This window comes from Xiphophorus maculatus, chromosome 9, assembly GCF_002775205.1.
Source record: "Xiphophorus maculatus strain JP 163 A chromosome 9, X_maculatus-5.0-male, whole genome shotgun sequence".
NCBI classification, from domain to species: Eukaryota; Metazoa; Chordata; class Actinopteri; order Cyprinodontiformes; family Poeciliidae; genus Xiphophorus; species Xiphophorus maculatus.
In genome coordinates, this window is record NC_036451.1 from 21,646,964 (window position 1) to 21,665,458 (window position 18,495).

General features: G+C 41.5%; 2 protein-coding genes across 4 annotated transcripts; one reads left to right on the forward strand and one right to left on the reverse strand.

Annotated features, from left to right (window-relative positions):
• Positions 1 to 480: 480 nt before the first annotated feature.
• On the reverse strand, positions 481 to 13,890 carry vamp4 (vesicle associated membrane protein 4). 3 transcript variants are annotated; one of them, XM_005795550.3, is made up of 9 exons: positions 13,655 to 13,890; positions 10,602 to 10,717; positions 9,256 to 9,357; positions 7,218 to 7,264; positions 6,889 to 6,939; positions 5,524 to 5,624; positions 2,242 to 2,321; positions 1,659 to 1,710; positions 481 to 1,563 (listed from the first exon to the last, which is right to left on the reverse strand). In XM_005795550.3, exons 2-9 carry the CDS (start codon positions 10,602 to 10,604, stop codon positions 1,535 to 1,537), a joined length of 465 nt encoding a protein of 154 aa, XP_005795607.1. In that variant the 5' UTR covers positions 10,605 to 10,717; positions 13,655 to 13,890; the 3' UTR covers positions 481 to 1,534. The 3 variants fall into 3 exon arrangements, with proteins under 3 accessions (XP_005795607.1, XP_023195645.1, XP_005795608.1); XM_023339877.1 differs by lacking the exon at positions 10,602 to 10,717; XM_005795551.2 differs by lacking the exon at positions 13,655 to 13,890 and having other exon boundaries at positions 10,602 to 13,634.
• A 491-nt stretch (positions 13,891 to 14,381) lies between these two features.
• Positions 14,382 to 15,604, forward strand: rangrf (RAN guanine nucleotide release factor). The gene is made up of 2 exons (XM_005795549.3): positions 14,382 to 14,736; positions 14,846 to 15,604. The coding sequence occupies exons 1-2, from the start codon at positions 14,706 to 14,708 to the stop codon at positions 15,451 to 15,453; spliced, it is 639 nt and encodes a 212-aa protein (XP_005795606.3). The 5' UTR covers positions 14,382 to 14,705; the 3' UTR covers positions 15,454 to 15,604.
• Positions 15,605 to 18,495: the final 2,891 nt, after the last annotated feature.

The following is an 18,495-nucleotide window of genomic DNA, read 5'->3' on the forward strand; positions in this document are numbered from 1 at the left end:
CGCTTCGACTTCGGAGCGGAAACAAAGCCACCGTCACTGTTGTGTGCATCAGTGGCAGATGTGACCCCTAACGTCCAGCCGCCATACATCAACAAAGCAAATTGTCCCTCGGGGCCAGTTTAATGTCTGTTCCTGCAGTGGAGTTGGGCAGTTCTGGCTCAATGTTCGTGCCTGCGGTACTGGGAGGAAGAAAGGCCGAGGGTCTGTCAGAGCAATAACGCTTCATGGGCTCCAGACCCTGCAACTTTAATGCCATCTGGGGACTCGGCGATGCCAGTAAAGTCACGAGCCAGCAACAGTCGGATAAATGAGGAGATAAAAGTCCTGGAATTTTGCAAGCTCTGTAAGCTATTGGACACTTAACCTGTGCTTAAAACTTTAGGGATGGCATGGCGATTGTTTCTGTTTTTTGTTTTTTTTTTACTTCATCCACTTTTTCCTACTGCTGATTCTCGTTCAAACCAGAACAAACCAGACATATTGCCCTTTAATATCACTTTATTCCAGAGCAAAAGGAATCACAGTCTTCCAATGCAATGCCACAGAGTACTGTACAGTATCGTTACAGAATCCATATTTACAGCTAAAATAAATACACAAAAATAATCAAATTACCATGTAGACTTTAACCAATCACAACTACACCTATGGTTTCCATTCACATTACATAAGACCTTCCATCTCAGTCATAACAGTGCAGAGATAAACCGTCCCCCTCTGTAGCAAATACCAGCGCTCATACAGAACTTCATAAACCAGAAATAATAGTAACAACTTAAGAGGGAAAGTAAGCAAAAAGCAGCTTTAAACCGAACAGAACCGTTTGCAGAGTTGGGAGTAAATTGAAAACCTGAACAGTTGTGATCAAAGGAGCCCAGAGATCAGCACAGTCCTGCAGGAAGTAAGAGGTTTAGAGCACAGAACGGTGAACAGACATTCAGAACGTGGCTGTTTTGGTTTCCCATTGTTCTTTTCTTCACATTAAAATGAAGAAAAAAGAAAAAAAGAACCTCAGATGAGACTCAGATGTCTTCTCGCTTCGTGCGGGAGAGAATTTTAAAAATGTGCTTTGTACTACTTAGGTGTCCCCTTTAAAACCGTCTCTGCCGTTGGTGTTTGAGATGCACATGTGGGAAGACATCAGAGGTTCATCTGCTCGGAGTTTACAGCCTCTGCTGCAGCAGATTCACAGGAGATAAACTAACGCAGACTGTCGGATTCCCCCGGTCCTGGAGAATTTATCTGAGATGCAACACGAAGGACAAAGGCCCAAAACCCCCAGCGCCTGTGATATGTGTCGTGGCACGAAGCGCTCCCTTTACACGGACAACAGGGCCAAAACATAAGTCAATGTTTTTGCTTTCCCTTAACTTCATCGAGCAGAACTGATCTCGGATCAGGATGTGATTGTAAGATCTGAACTGAGGGTGAAGAGGAGAACTCTGAAGATGGTTTGGACAGTTGAGAAGCTGCAGGTGGGCCGGGAGCGGGGGGGGGGAGGACGAGGAGGAACGGTCCACCTCATCCTCATCGGTCACTTACGATATCGAAGGATTACTGGAACTGGAAAACAGAAGAGAGGCGTAACATTAAAGGACATAACTACGTGTTTGTAGATTTCAACTCTGCCGAAGTTTATAAGACATTCAAATGCTCACTGATGATGATCAGCAGAAGAGCGACGACTACCAGTGCAATAATCATCTTCATCTGTTGGGGAAATAAAACATTTGTCTCAAAACAAAACGTGGACAAAAGCCAACAGACATAGAGCCTTGCAGAAGTCTTCAGATTATTAAGGCCAACGCAGAGCGTTATATAATAACTGGAAAGTGATGCATGGTTTACAGTTTTGACCCTTTATTCAATACTTTTAGAGACGCAAAATCACTCATGATGCTGCCGCCGCCATGGCCCACCATAGTGAGTTCAGTGTTAGTTTTTCACCACACAGTTGTAAGAGGAGGCGCAACCCTCCTCTTACAACCCTCCTTCCTTTCTGGCTTTATTTAACACACACACACAAAAATCGGTATCAGCAGGTCAGGTTTTTTTCGAGATCAGTGATCAGCCAGAAAACTGCAATTGGTGCTTGTAGTCCAGAGAAAGTTCCTTTTTGATGGGGCTAGTGCACATTCTTCCACATGCTTGCTGGGTACACTACATGACTTGGGTTAAAATCAGGGACATTTTTTTAAATGCTTGTATGCAGATAGTCTGAAAACAAGACAGATACCCCACCTTCATGTCTCTCCACCACATCCTCCTGTGCAGCTGTTTGGCTCGGCTGCTGAACGCAGACGCATGGTCCGACAAGCTCTCTGCACCACGATGCGAGCGCAGCGCAGAGCCAGGGAGCACGCAATGAGAGACGACAGAACAAAAAGGACAAGTCAGTCACCGAAAAAACAAACAGGTTTCACTTAAGGCGTTAGATACACCGGCTTTACTGCCCTGGGTAGATGCGACAACTCTTTTGGCACGGGCTCATACATTTCCAAAATAGCAACATTTCCTCCAGCTTCCTTGTCGTAACATCTCCCCGCCGCCAGCTCGCCCCCGCGCTGCGGTCTGTTTCTGCGATATCGTTGTTAACGTGGTGTCTCTGAATGTTAACAGGAAGTGTCCGGCTCCCTAGCGTGCGGCGCTGCTCACCCTCTCTCTCTTTTTGCGTCTGCTGTTTCCATCTCCGTGTGCCTGTTTACGATCCGTCCCTACTACAAAGCGGCGCGCCCACACAGGGGCTTCTGGGAAGACGCTCGTTAATCCCGAGGAATTTGACGAGGGGTCACCTGCCCGCGCGAGGTGTCAGCCGGAGCGCCGCGTCGTTCACGCGTTAAGGATGAGACGCGCGGTCGAGACGGGCCATAAGTCACAAACGCGTCGCATAAACAAGCAGACAAGAATGTCCTCCAGATGTGCATCGTTGTTGTGGCAGGCGGGTCAACATGACAGAGCGGAGCGCCTGTGTAGCATCTGTGTGTGTGAGTGTGTTGACGATGCACGAGACAGGAAACACAAACACGTGGATTTCAGCATCGTGTCTTCATCAGCGAGGTGAAACAGCGGCGGTCTCTTTGTTTGGAGCCTGGCTAGCGCGTAAATGTTACGTAACGGAGGGAAGACAACACAGAGCTAGAGTCGTTAAGAGTTTTCAGATGGACAGCTGGGAAATCGCTCAGAACCTGAACATAAAGCGAACAGCGAATATTTACACAGAGACATCTACTCACTACAAGGGAAGTGTCTTTAATCAACCATGGAAAATGGTTTTGCTGTTTAATCTAGCTGTAATGTATAATCAATTGTTTTCTATTCGAGACTACATGAAAATATTTACAGGGGCTCCTTCACAATCTGATTAAGTCACTCAATCAGAAAGGAACAACTATTTGAAAGAAATCCCATTCACTTCATAACACACACCTGTTCTGCTGCTCATTTACAAGTTCAATATGATGTGTAAAGCTGCAGAGTATTTAGGTAGAAAGCTGAAAAGACGCATCTATTTTAGTTCTGATGCTCTTGATCATCTCATACCGCTTCACCGTTTGTCTTCGCTTCACTGAAGATAAACAGTGATTCGGACTTTTCCCTCGCAACCCTGTGCTGCGGTGTGCCTTGGGTTAGTAGTTGGACCTGTTTCTTTCTTTTCTCTCTGTGCCTCTCGTGTTTTTTACCACTTCTACGCTGATGACACACAGATTGACCCTTCCCTAAAGCCAGATGATCTCCCAACTCTCAAGAGCTCCACACTCATGCTTAGCAGATATTAGCAAATTTAGTCCTGAGGACCACTAAACTATCATTAATGGTCATAAAATAATGTTTTCTGTTATTGTTGGACCGGATTCTAGTGCAGACACCTCACAAATGCATCACACTTTACCTTGTGACGACTTGAATTGCCTCCAACTGAATGGACCTGTTCTGACTTTCTGTACAAACAGTTTTTTTTAAGTGGATTCTCACTCAAGAATACTTATTGGAAAAAATTTTTACAAAAACATATTTGTTGGTGTATTTCAGCCAATAATCAGTCTATTTATATAGGAAAATGAGGACATGCAGATATGGCTACATGGATCTAGTTAAACTAAAGCAAAGGATCAGAAAATACAAAAAAAAAAAGAAAACTTGAGAGAAATTGTACTCAAATGTTTTGTCACTCAGAAATACTGTCTCAGTGTTCTTATATCTTTTTGTCATATGTTCTTACTGTATACTGAAGTCCTATAATAGTTTTTTGAGAACTTTAAAAGGTTTTCATTAAAAATCATTTCTGTCAATATTTACAGATTTGGTTTTTCTTTTTTCTTTTGGTGGTGTGGCCACAAGTTCTTAATATGATGAAGATGTGAAGAGTTTCCTGGCCTCACCCCAAAAGCGTCCATGTTGTGATCTCCGTACCATTTATGACTTTTTTGCTTCGTTACATGCTGTTCCCTTACGCATAAAAACAAACGTCCTCCATCGTCAGATTTTGACTGGATGTGTGAGCGAGCCGGTTCCCGTTGAATGGGAGGCGCTCCCACTCTCATTAAATCCATCACGACACCGAATAGTGTCATGATCATTCACCTCTTCGTCTGCAGACAGTTTCTAATTTTCCACATTTCCTGAACAGATGCTGCCCTTCCCCCGTCCCACAGAAAATTGATTTTACCCCCATCCAATCAAATCCTGGTTCTTTCTACAGAATCTCAGTCTTTCTTGGACAAAAAATGGTTTCTTTATGCCCGGACGTCGTTTAAAAGTGCCAATCCTGAGCAAGCTCCGCAGTGATAATGATAATCTGCAACCAGATAATGCAGTTGGATGCTCTTAAGGGAAAAAAGCAAAGAGTAGATTTGTAGTAATCATAGTTGAGAAAAGAATGATTTCAAGGAGAACTTCCTTTGTTCAAGCATTCAATCTGCTCTTCTGCACTCACTAGAGAATTTGCTCATAGATAAATAGACTTACGAGTTATTAGATCTAAACCTTAACATTAATAAATTATTGGTAATGATGTTTAGGTTTAGATCTGGACAGCGTACTGTCTAATTTTAACTGCGGCACCTATTTAACTCTCTATGTCCGAGGCATTGTTTTGTTCATTCTGCACAGAGAAGTCAAGGTGGTCCCAAGGACAAAACGGGACTCGGCCCAGCATGACGAATCCTAAGTCAGACGGATAATGCTCTAAAATCCGGCATCTTTTGCAGTAGCTGTAACTTCAACTACTGCCTGGTAATTTGAGGATTTTTTTCCCTTTAGAAACGAATAACCCTAATTATATTAATTGTGTTTTTCTCTTAAATTGGAAGCACATTGCGGAGAGTCTCAGTCCCACTCGAGTGTTTCCTTGACGCCGTTGCACGCCCCCAGGGCCCGAGAGCTCTGATTGCAAAGTAAATGTTAGTAAAAACAACACTGATGCTCTCTCTGTGGAGTCGGTTCGAGTGGATGAAAAGCACAAACGTCCCGTGCACGCGCAAAACCCAGAAGAAGTGTGACAGAAGGTGTGACATTGCGACTCACCGGACTTGTCCTGCAGGTCATCGAGGCGTTCGCCCCTCTCTATCACCTTGGAGATGTTCTCCTGCATCACGTCGATCACCTCGTCAACCTGGGACTGCACACTGAGGACACAAATTAAAGCAGGGCACATACGGAATAATTTTTAATTTTCTTTTTAAAGTATATTTGTTGCAAAAATCTAGAGTTATTGCCTTGTTGAAAAAGAAGCACAAGCTCTTCTGCTTACCCCTGATCTACCGTATTAACATTTTGAGGATTCAAAATAAAATTAAACTGAAATAACTTTCTTTTTATGTGATGTCATGCAAAAGCAGATGCATAAAAGACTCCAGTCAGGAATTGGACGGAGGCGGGAGGGGTGGCATAAGAAAACAGGCCGCCGTCGCAAACACCTGAGGAATCTAACGGCCCGGGTTCAGACGAGCGGACGCATTGAAAGCCTGAACTTCTTACACAGGACATTCCTGCCCTCAGTAATGACGGCGTCTAATTTCACGTGGGCACGACTGTGACAGACTGCAAGGTATGGAGCGAGCGTGAAGAAACGGCTTTGCGTGCCAGACGGTCTCAACAATGACCTCCTCTGTTCTCCGGCTGTCTGCGAGGCGCTGGCAAAGATCGAAGCAGAGCCTGCGCGATAAATTCTCTTGCACAACAACCAGCCACTTCTGGTAAACACGTCGGAGCCGCGGTTACATAACGGCAGCTTCAAAAAGTGTGGGGCCTCTGCCCCGGCCCCCGGTGTTTTACGGGGTTCGTACACTTTTCCCACAGTAAAATCCAAGCGTTTTCAAGTGCTTTCAAGGCAGCTTTTCAAACTTTTCCAGCACCACCAGCGTCTGGAGATAATATCAGTACAAATGAACTAAAGAATAAAAAAAGATAGTTTCAATTCACTGTTATATGGCTTCATTTAATACTGTTATTAATAACATCTTGTGACAGTATTCCACATTCTACAGCCGAGACAAGATTTGAAATGTGTCTCTTTTACACACGTGACTGGGTCCAAGAAAACTACAACAAAAAAAAATCTATAAAGAAATGTTCTTGCTACATTTTTTGACATTTTTCAAATAGAAATAATTTTGGCAATTCCAACTGGCCTAAAACAAGAGATGTTTGGTGTGATTTAACTTCACACACTGAGAAAAAAAAATGTATGTGTCCTTTTATTATCCTTCAAATACAGTACTTGTTTTCAGCCGTTAACAACAAGCATTATCAAGCACTTTCAAGGACTTTGTAGAGAAACCAAGCACTTCCCAAATCTTGATGACACCTAATTGAAATCTAATCGTTTTCAAGGATTTCAAAAACACATGCATATCCTGTTTTTAGCTGCGATGAGGAATCCGTACTTACTTTTTCATTTTGTCATTCTGAGGTCCAAATCTGGGTCCGGTTGGACCTCTCCTGGGAAAAAAAAATATATTATGGAAGTTAAAGTTACCAGGTAATGTTTGAGTTGGGTCACTCAGGAAATCTAAACTGCGTTCTAAGATTAAGAACTGAGGTGCACAAGAACTTAGCTATTGTGGATTTAGCTAATCCACAATAGCTAAATCCATTGTGGATTTAGCTATTGTTAGGGATTTAGCTAACCCTAACCCTAACCCGAACTGGTAGATGGCTACAAAAAAAACCCCAACAACAACAACAACAAAAAACCATATATTCCAACACAAACTCACAGAAAAAAGTCTTCCTCTTCATCAGAGTCTTCCTCCAGCAGATTCCTCTGTCGAAAAAAGAAAATATTGCGGCTCAGACAAAGATAAGATCAAGATGAGGCATCCTTGGAGTTGAGAACACTGATAAAAGAAATGGCATTTTTTCCCCCCTCCAAAACACTATTTCAATGTTTATTTTTCTTTTCTTATTAACATGAATAAATTCAGTTTAGAGTTTAATAGATTAACACCTGTTTATGGGGATTATTTTGTTTCGGGACACTACCGCGCACGCAGCATCTCGTCTGTTTGGTGGATGACAGGGTGTGGTTCATCCGAGGCGCCTAGTGGGTGATGCTGCTGATGCAGAAATAGAAACATTTCCCTACAATACGGCCGAAATAAGCGATCGATAGGAGCCTTTTTCCTTTTGCTCTCTGACGGCAACGCCAATAGTGAGATCAATCTGTGATGACTGGATGTCGTCTGTGCAGCTGTGCGTGCCAAAGCTCGATCCCCTGAACGTCGTCCAACTCCGAGCAAAAATAATCAATACGCTGGGAAGTCAAAGTCAAAGTAAGAACAATACAACAATTATGAGATCTTAAAGTTGATTATTTTTCTAAGGCACAATCTTGGCCCGAAACCTCTGATTGCTTTAATCTGGGCACACAGTGCTTTTGTGTAAAATCCTATTCAGTGGGGAAAAAAAAAACCCAAAAAGCTGCATTAACCCTCTATGGCAGGGGTGGGCACTCCTGGTCCTCGAGGGCCGGTGTCCTGCAACTTTTAGATGCATCTCTACTTCAACACACCTGAGTCAAATAATGAGGTCGTTAACAGGACTCTGGAGAACTTGACTGCACTTAGGAGGAGATTCAGCTGTTGGATTCAGGTGTGTTGGACCAGGGAGACATCTAAGAGTTGCAGGACACCGGCCCTCGAGGACCGGGAGTGCCCACCCCTGCTCTATGGCATGGCGTTGCCCTCAGGCAACAAACCACATAGCTGTACCTCACATTGCTCCTTTATTTTATTTTTTGGGGGGCATGATTTTTGACATATTTTTGTCCAAAAAATAGTTCTTTTATGAATATAGTTTTTGTTTGATTTGTATTTCATTTCTCATAATCAGTGTAGACAATCTTGGTGTTCTAGACCAATGTTACCCTGAGGCAACAAACCCAAATCTGGTTCCAGGAGGTGTCAGAGTCCGATTTTATGATTGACATGTAATTAGGGACCACCAAGCTCCCAAAGAATGCAGGAAAATATTTCTTCCCCACAAAAATAAAAAGTCATGCCATAGAGGGTTAAATACTCATAGGAGCGGACGGATGAAGAAATACAAAACTCAGCTCTGCTTAGACGGAGTTTCTTTTGTGAGTAGTTTAACTAATAACATTCCAGTTATAGAAGCTGCAGCCATTACCATCGTCTTCCGAGCACTTCAACGCTACAAAGAGCAGAGAGAGACGAGGAAGGACCCGCATACCTTATCAGACACCCAATACACGTTCTACACACACTTCATTTCCTTTGCAGGTCATCTGCAAGAAATCTGAAAAGATGGCGGCCACGTGAACATAAGGCTCTTCGTGAGTGCGAGGGCTAACGCTCTCCTTCTGCGCGACCTCCCTCCCGGTACCGGAGATGCGAGGAGAACTGGTAGTAATTATCAGAAGCAGAAAACTAGAAGGAGAGGAGAATGTTACACAATCGTCCCACCCCTGAGGCCCCCCCCACAGTAATCGTGGCTTTGATCCGAGTTAAAAACAACACAAAAGAAGAAGGGATGGGTGAGGAAGAGGAGGTGGGACAGGATGGGCAGCCTGATGAGGAGCAGATATTTGGCCGCGAGACTTTCTGGAGACTCCACCGTGTCGCCAATATTTTTATTGTTTGTTTGCTGTTTAATCTAAACCGTGATTTCTATTTATTCCATCTCCCTCTTCCATCATCATGTATGTTTGCTTCTGTCGCTCCTTGTTTACTCGAGCCCTCCTGACAAACCAGAACCCCAAAACGCGTGATTTTTTCCACCGCGTCTGGACCTCACCCTCTCGCTGCGGACGGATCCGGTGACCTCGTCGTCGTTGAGGTGTCGCTTAAACTTGGGGGGCATGTTGTCTTCGGGCTGCTCCTCCCGTTCTGGCTCCCTCTGTAGGACAGGAGGAGAAGATCACCGGTTTGAACAGAAAAGAGGGAGAGGACGGTTTTGATGTTTTCCATCCTCCAACAAGAGAAAACGAGTTAGCTGCCAACGTTGCCAATTGATCCATCTAAAATATAAAGATTGACTTATGAAGTCAATTATTCAAAGGGGCATCTCAAAAAATTAGATTATTTAAAAAAAAAGGCAGAACCAGGATATCCTGAACACCTCTCTGAGAGGTTTTTCTTTTATATATGCTAAAAGCTTTTCAATAAAATGTATTCCAAAACGTGATATTTCAGTATTAAATTATTTTTTCTTTGTCTTATGTCATATTATGGCTTAATTATCAAATTAAACAAAAACAAAGCCTTCCCATAGGACTGGACAATAAATCAATAACAATATGCATAATGATAGATACTTGATCAACATCAATAGATAACCCGGCATAGGAATGACTTTAGCTGGCAACCTCTCACGGCCAACTCCGAAAGGTGAGTGGCATCAACCAACTAACTAACTAACTCGCTCACTCACTCACTCTTTGGTTACCTAGCAACAGCCTGTTGAGCACCTGGCGCAGCAGCAGTTTCAGGTTTTGCCACCGCACCTCATAGCTGCTTAAAAATAAAAAAAACAACAAACAGGAAAGGTCGTGGCACCAGTTTGATAGTATGTCCAATGTTAAAAACAAAAAACTAATCAATATTAAACGCTTATGTTTTTGTTTCGTTTTTCAGCCATATCATCCAGCCTAACCTTTCAAGTAATGAGTCACTATATTATGTATTACATAAGTTTAGTATATCAACTGAAATATGTTATCTTTTCGCTGATATTCTCAGAATTTGTATGAATTTGTACAGCTTTTAAATTATTTTTAATTTTTACATTTCTGACAGATTTAAAACTAAGATTGACTGGTTATTAAAAAAAAGGAAATGTCATCACTGCTCTGGATGCCAAAAACAAATTTCTACGAAGCGGATCTGGGAAACACGCTGTCCTTCCAAAAACACATCCTTGAATCTTAGTTTGGGTGCTATGTCTTCCAAAGAGGGAGGGAGGGAGAACACACAAACACAACTCCATAAAATCCCTCTGTGACACTGAGCTAAAAAACATGTGACCCAAGAACAACGAGCAATCATCCGAGGGGCGGGGAAGCATTCACACACACACACACACACACACACACACGCATACACACACCACCCCATTTCTCACTGCGACAGTAAGACTTGTACCATTGATTCCGGTTAAGTCTGATACTTTCTTAACGTCCGCTTCTGGCGTTGCGTTTGGAAAAAAACAGCCTTTCCCCAGCCAAGAGAGCAGAGGGGAGGAGAAGCAGGGGACAGATCTGAAGAAAGTGAAGAAACACAGAGAGAAACAGGAGACTGCAGACTGAGCTAACGGAACGATTTACAGAGACAAATGCACCAATTCAACTAAATTCTTTCAAAGCTGCTACCAATGAAAAACACTGCAGAATTCACATCAAAGCACACAGATTTTTTAGCTAAACTTTGACAAGAATTGCTTAATAATTAGGCTTGTAAAGTAGTAATAATTATGAGCGGGCTTATAGATAATAGTCTTAATTAAATGGAAAAAGAGAACAGAGTTTCTACACATCTTTCATTTCAAAATTACATTTTTTTTTACCTTTATTTCCCAGTTCTGGACATTTCATTTGAAGTCATTAACACTCATGCAACAGACAGATTATTTTCTCTGTATGATCCATAAAATACAAAATAACTTGGTGGAGGGGTTGACGTTTGAGCAGTGTAGTGAAGATCTGTTTCACAACTCTGAACAAAATTACGTCACTTCAAAATCACTGAGGCTCAGATTTCTCAAATCAGGACAGATTTGGAACTTTGAAATTATTATTTTTTGAAATGGAACTCTCTTGAATTAATTAACAATCATTTTAAAAATAGCTCTTCCATTGCCTTTTTATTTTTCAAATGAGTGTGTGTTAACGTGAGGCCTCTTGGCCAGAAGCTTAAAATCCCCAAAAAGGATGACTAAAATATTAAAGCCAGTGCCTTCATCTGGCAATTGAAAGATAAAGAGCATCAAATATATATATATATGGAAACTGAGATTTGTATCTAAAACAAATTAAGTGAGAACATTGGGAAGAATGCATTTTCTAAAAGTGCTGTCAGCCTGCTGCACTTTCCCCTGAATTATTATTCAGCTTCATCAATGTAATTTCCCTTGAGAATTAATGAAGTATTTCTGACTCAAAGTTGAACTGAATAAGTATTTATGGAAACATTTAGACGAGGGGTTCCCATCTCCAGTCCTCAAAAGCCAACGCACTGCTTCAACAAGACTGAATAAATGGATGAATTCCCTGCGACGCATGCTGCCAAGCTCTGCACAGGCCTGACTTCCCTGCTGAACCAGGAAAGCATAAAAACATGCAGGACTCTTGAGAACTGGAGTTGGACACTCTTGGTTTGGATGCATGTGTGTGTTAACGGGCAGCCTCCTTCACATGTAACTGTGTAGATGTTGATATCTAAAGTGCATTAAAGTGAAACGAATAAACTCAGTAATTCCTCACACGGTGTACATGAACACAAAGCACTTGCAAGATGCATGGAAATGCTAGTCTCTGCTATCATTTTTTAAATAAATGTCGTAATAGAAAGACATTGTCTTCTGTTTGAGTTCATTCTCAGTTAATATTTTTGAGTAATATTGATTAGCAATGCTCACATATGGGCATTAAGATCAAAGTTAGTCATTTTCAACATACTGGTAGCTGTTCAATAAGTACACCTGGGCCGATGTTAATGACCACTGTTTATTTCCATCTTGTTGACATTTGTGTATATGTTTCTAGATGGGCGGACATTTGGTCATGTCACAGTGATAGTGATGCAGTAAAGGACTGTGGGATGTTTAACTGAAGTAAAGACGTAATGTCAGCAGTGTGGTCATTTTTCATGGTGGAAAAAAAGAGTACAGAAACATTGGTAAATATCAAATATCAGCCATGATGTCGATATTGGCCTAAATGTTCGTATAGGTGCATCACTAGTATTGACAAAGACATAAATAATAAAAGCTCAATTTGATTTATTCTTAGCTTTTATACAACAATGTATTTATTGCTTTAATAGTTAAATCAGTGTATTGAAAATACACTTTCAAATTTACAATATTCCTAAAAAATATATATATAAATAAATTCCTACAAACATTTTCCATTCTTGTAGGAACATGTGAAAGAGCCGAGCTACTCAATATCATGGAAACATCACATTCTGATGTGAATGTGAACAATATTGTTTACTCTTGTAAACAATATTGTTCATCATAACTCCCTTTTCATTCTACTGGATGTTTTCACCATCTCTCTGAGACTGAGGTTATCGCTCCCCAATATCAAGTGAGGGCATAAAGGACAGTAAACGTCCATCCATGTGGACAAATACATTATTGGAAAGCAGGAAGTTTCGATGTCCTGCATGTACTACTGAATATTCTTTCCATGCACTCTCTTGTGGCTGAGATACCGCAGACTTTGATGGCAGACATGATGTCATGTGCAGCTCCGACTTAAATGAACAGAAAAATTTTAATTGCTTTATTTTGATGTTATTTATAGATGTTTTCAGCACACAACAATTTTTATATATATATATATTTTTTTTAAAAAACGAGGTAAAAGTTTGTTGTTGCTTCTTAATGTCAAATCCAAACAGCGTTTTCTTTAAAAGATTAAATGATCTGGTGCAGGAGTGACCCTATATTCAAACAACAATTGTCATTTCCTTTTTTTTTTTACCTACTTTCTATTTCGTTGCTCGTGTCTATCAACTATTATTTTAAAGGCACAATCTGCACAAATCTTCATTGTGAAGCTGTTATAGCTAGTTGTGTCTTCTTGTGAAGTTTGGGTGGTAGGACGCGAGGAGAGCCCAAAACACATCCTATTAAAAGCAGATAGTACAGCAAGATGAGTATTTTTAACCTGCGCGTATCCAGAAACACTGATTTATGTCACATCACACCCATTTCAACTTTAGCTTTTCATTAAGCTTTGTTTATATTACCCTGAAGAAGAAAAAACCCACTCGAGTCTCGTTTTCTACAACCACACGTAACTTATTATAGACGTTTAAAGCAGAAACTACCGTAAGAACTAGTCAACTGCAAAACCCCACAGAGTAATTACAATATAATAAAACAGGCCGCTTCTAGGCTAGGCTAAGCTAAGCTAGGCTAGGCTAAGCTAAAGTAAGCTAGGTTAGGCTAAGGATGCCAACGTCACCAGCTGCCTGCTGTTCGTCCGGAGATCCGCTGAATAAACTCCTCCACACAGAGCTCTGTTGCCGGTCCAGAGATCTCACACTTTTAGAAGCCTTATAGATCGCTCCGGTTCATTTTACAGGCTGTCCTGAACGATGGGACACCGTAATCATTGTGGATGTTAGAGCTGAACCTCCGGCCTCTTTCCTCGGTCTGAATCAGCTGACCACAGGCTGGCAGGAAGTCGCAAACAGCTGGATGAGGAGAGAGATCGCCACCGATTTTTGAGGGTTGCGCGATTATTTCCGCCTCTTCTTTCAGTATTATTTCATATGCTTTTATATGTTCCGGTTCTACCCAATAATGTCTTGATGATTTATTTGGTTATTGGTGGTGGTGACTGAGTGGGGTAAAATAAACAGAACATCGTTTTGAGAACATCGTTCTCAAAAAGATACTGGTGGAGTCTATTAAATCAAAAGTTTTTATAAATTACAAAATTTTGCTCATATATAATTGTAAAAATATAAGCCGATTTTTTTGTAGGTCATCTTCCTCCAAAACAATAATTTCTGATAAATATCTACCATAAGAAATATATTGCTGTTACCCCCATTTTATTCGTACTTTTAGGTTTTAAAATGAAGAAAAACTCAAAACCTTTGCTGAAAAAAAAAAGAAAAAAAGTGTGGACACATTTTATTTTATGGGACATTGGTATTTGTGGGAAATTGTGTAGAAAAATAGACATATTAATGCAGTTTCAAATCTAGGCCCAGATAACTGCTTGTGGCGTCTGGTTGGTGATGTTTAGGTCACTATCTTAAGCCTCAGGAAAAGTTCAAAAGTATTTCACTACATGAAATCTCAGAAAGCCTTTGATAAAATACAGGTTTTATATTGCTTTCCTTCCAGACTTCTTAGTTTCAATCTGTCTGCTGTTGCTCAGTTTGTCAGATTTTTATCAGCACGTTTGGCGCTCCACGTCCTCCTCGCCTTTAGGGGGCAGCAGAACGCCTGTTGAACACATAGGAACCAAAACATGAAGCAGAGCAAAGGTTGAACCAGAGTGCATGTGGATATTTTTGCACGACTTCGCCGCATGTAAGTCAATGTGTATTTCGGTCCTAATCCTTTAAACATGTAGTGTTTGTGTGCCTGTAGTTAGTCCGTAATACTCTACGTGTTAGCTGACGTTTCTCTTCCTCGGCAGCTGTCTTTATCCCTAACAGTGAGATGCAGACCGCAGCAGGAGTGGGCTCTCCTCGGCTTCGCCCTCTATTTGGCGGAGCTCTGTCGGCGGTCATCCCCTACAACGTCACCGACATTAGCGAGCTGAGGGAGATCCCGGACAACCAGGAGGTGTTCGCCCACCCCCACACCGACCAGAGCCTGATCGTGGAGCTGCTGGAGTACCAGGGCCAGGTGGCCGACCAGGACGCAGCCAGGTACCACTTTGAGGACATCGCGGGCAGCAACAAAGCTCAGGAGCCAGGAGCCTTCGACGTGAGTAATGTTGCGGCCCTACCCAAAGCCGAGGTGTCCCTGTCGGAGTGCAGCAGCGCCTGGATGCTGAAGGGGACACAGTGTGTGTCCAAGTTCAACGAAGAGGCCAGGAACACGGTGAGCATCCACTTGGGTCTGCTCCGCCTGCCGCAGTTCTCCACAGATATCCTGATAACCTTCAACGACCCGCAGAGCATCAGCCCCGACAGCAGCAGCGCCTCTGCAGCGCTGACACACAGAGAGCCGTGGACCGTGGACGACTTCCGGCGCACTTTACTGTCTCTGACTTTGCACGACGCTGGCCTGTTTGGCTAGAACTTTCACTTCTTGCACCACCAGACTGGGACTATTTATTGTTTTCCTCTCACACACGTTATAGAAAAGACATGATTTTAAGAACCAGAGATTATAGGTGAAATACGGTCTCCTTTTTTTCTGGCAGGCAAATTAAATTATAATCAAACTTCTTGTCATGTGGTCATAGCTTTTGTTGTAAATGATGTTTCATGTAACTCTGACCTATGAATGACTGGCACGCAAACGTCCCCTTTAATATCCATCCTATTCAGTATTAAAAACGACATGCTTGTATAATTTAATATACTTTATACATCTGAATAAGCATGATAGAAGTTCATAATTAAAAAGAATAAGACGCTTAAAAAAGCACTAAGTTTGTCCCACTGTAGCATGCCAGCTACAGTTGCAAAAGCATCAGTTTGTTGAGATTTTGTAAACCACAAACTTCAGTTTGTTTCCTAGAATCTTATGCAACACACCACCTCATGTTAGTGCATAATTGTTGAGTGAAAGGGAAATTATGTGTTCATCTTCATTTCTAATTCGATCCCCGTAAACAGAACCCAGTGCCACTAATTGACTTCAGAAGTAGCGTATGTAAATTGTCCTTACTAGAATAACTCCAGTTCTTCTGTGAAGGCCTGAGAGGTTTGCTAGAGAACGAGCAACATCATGAAGATCAAGCAACTTCAGACAGTTAAGGGAGAAAGTTGTGGCAAAGTTTAAAGCCAAGTTAAGTTCTTCATTCCAAATTTTGGACATCTTACGAAGAATTCTTTAAAATATCTAAAAACATAAAAAGTTCAAGAACACTGAAATCCTAAAGACCCACAGTTGTCCAAAAAGAAGAAAAAAAAAGAAACACAATGGAAGGTGTTTTGGTCAGATAAGATCAAAAGACAATTTTTGATCAATATCCCAAATTATGTAAATGTAGAAACACTAACACTGGGCTTTTATTTGATCATTTATAATTCTAGTTTATTGTCACAATAAATTCCAGTTAATGTTTAGAAGAAAAAAAAAACAACTACCCGTATTGTCAGGATTGTTAGGTTTACTGTTTTCTCCACCGTTTGTTCAATGGGATCAATAAAGTATTTTTGAATAAATATCAGCAAACTTGAAAATATGATTAAATGCAGCTGCTGAGTGCAGATTAGTGATACAAATCACAATTCTTTATGTGGCTCCTAAAGAAGTTTTTTTTTTTTTTTTTTACAAATCGGTATGTTTTTCAAGAGCTGCAGTTTTGTTTGTGGGGCTATGATTACTGTACCATACCTAAAAAAATGTCTAATCATCACTTTTGTTATCACAATAGAACCTTGAATATCATGATAAAACTTTAAGTCCATATCATCTCCCCCACCCCCTGCTTACAATGCCCATAGCGTCATGCTAGCACAATGTTTTTCTTCAGCAAAGACGAGGAAGCTCAGAGTTGATGGAAAGATGGAGCTAAAAACGTGAGCAGTCCTGTTTACGCCTACAAAAGACTTGAGGTGGAGGATACAGCCGTAGGTGCAGCTACAGATGTGTTTGTGGTATTAAATCTTGGCTTATGCCTTCTGAATTCTGCTGCATCAGAATCTGCATGTGTGACCGCAGGCTTGAAGAAAGTAACTACAAAACCAGAAATTGTTAAGATTTTTATGTTAAGCATTAATTAAAAAGAAAGACATGGACATATTTATGCCTGGCTGCGGTAGGACCTGGCCTGATCATCACCATAGAATCATTATGAATTCTATTATGTATCAGAGGGTGCTTGGGGAACATATGAGACCAGCTGTTAAAAAAAAAATTAAAAAAAAGATCAAGTAAAAGCTGAAGCAGAATGGGGCCCTGTGGCATGACAACGACCCGAAACCTGCCAGGAAATCCACCGAGGACTGGTTGAGAGTTAATGGAAGAAATGGAAAGTCTTGGAAATGAGTCAGAGCCCAGACCTTTTTACAGACTGTGTATAATAGTTCTTAATCATTAATTTATTCAACACAATCTTTGTTGTTTACTTGAAGCATTGTGGGTTCTGTGTGTGTGTGCTACGGAAATGTCAGGTAGATACGCAACTGTGTGTCAACCGGGTCGTGGCAGAAACACATTCTGGCCCAGAGCGACTCTTTAGAAGTGCACTTAAACCATAACCTTCCGTCGCAGACTATATTATTAGTCCGGTGAGTGTCTGCCAGCTTGGACTCCACAGTTTAAATCACCATATTTCTAAGAGTACAGTGGTAATACAAACTGTCTCAATGGTAAAGTTCATATTAGTTAAGGGGAAATGTGATCACACAGATGGGGAAGGGGGAAAAGGTAAACTGTAAGTACTAAACCACAAAACTGAGTGTTTCGGTGCTCTGGATTTGGTCATAAACAGAGAGCAGCCTGGGGATGACTCTCAACAGGAATATGTATTAGGTCATGTGTTTCCATCATTCACAGCAGCGGGTTCATGGTGGAATAATTCATCCTTCTGAACCTTTTAAATGTCTTGGAGAGACTTCATTCACAAGAGAGTTTGTTGAAACGCAAAATTTATGGGACGGAAAATGGACGTCGCTTTGAAAGGTGAAACCAGTCTTTTCAGATTTGAAGTCGCGCATAACATATTTTGAGCTGTTTTAAGGACGAGGTTCAATCATTAGAAAGAAAAGAAAAGAAAAAAAGTCAAGTATCAGCAGGCGTTTACTGTTTTAATAAAACCCGCCACAGCGGGAGACGGCAGGTAAGTCTTGCATACCAGTTAAAAGGAAGTGCAGCTTGTCTCCCCAAAGCCACATCAAACTCTCCTCTTCCTCTGGCTTAATCCTAATGGATGAAAAGCTCATAAAGTCAGGCATCCTTTTCTCCTGGAGCAACGCATTCCTTTAGCAAACACAACATTGCAGCAGCAAAGTCTCCTTCAGATCACTTTGGATAAACCGGCTATTACTGGTTCTGCTTGTCGTAAAGTTGATAATGTCCTGTTTGCCGGGCCTGATGAAGAGGATTTGGGAAAATGCATCCAAGTTAATGTCCGGAGATGGTTTTCCAAACTCCATCAGGCTGAGG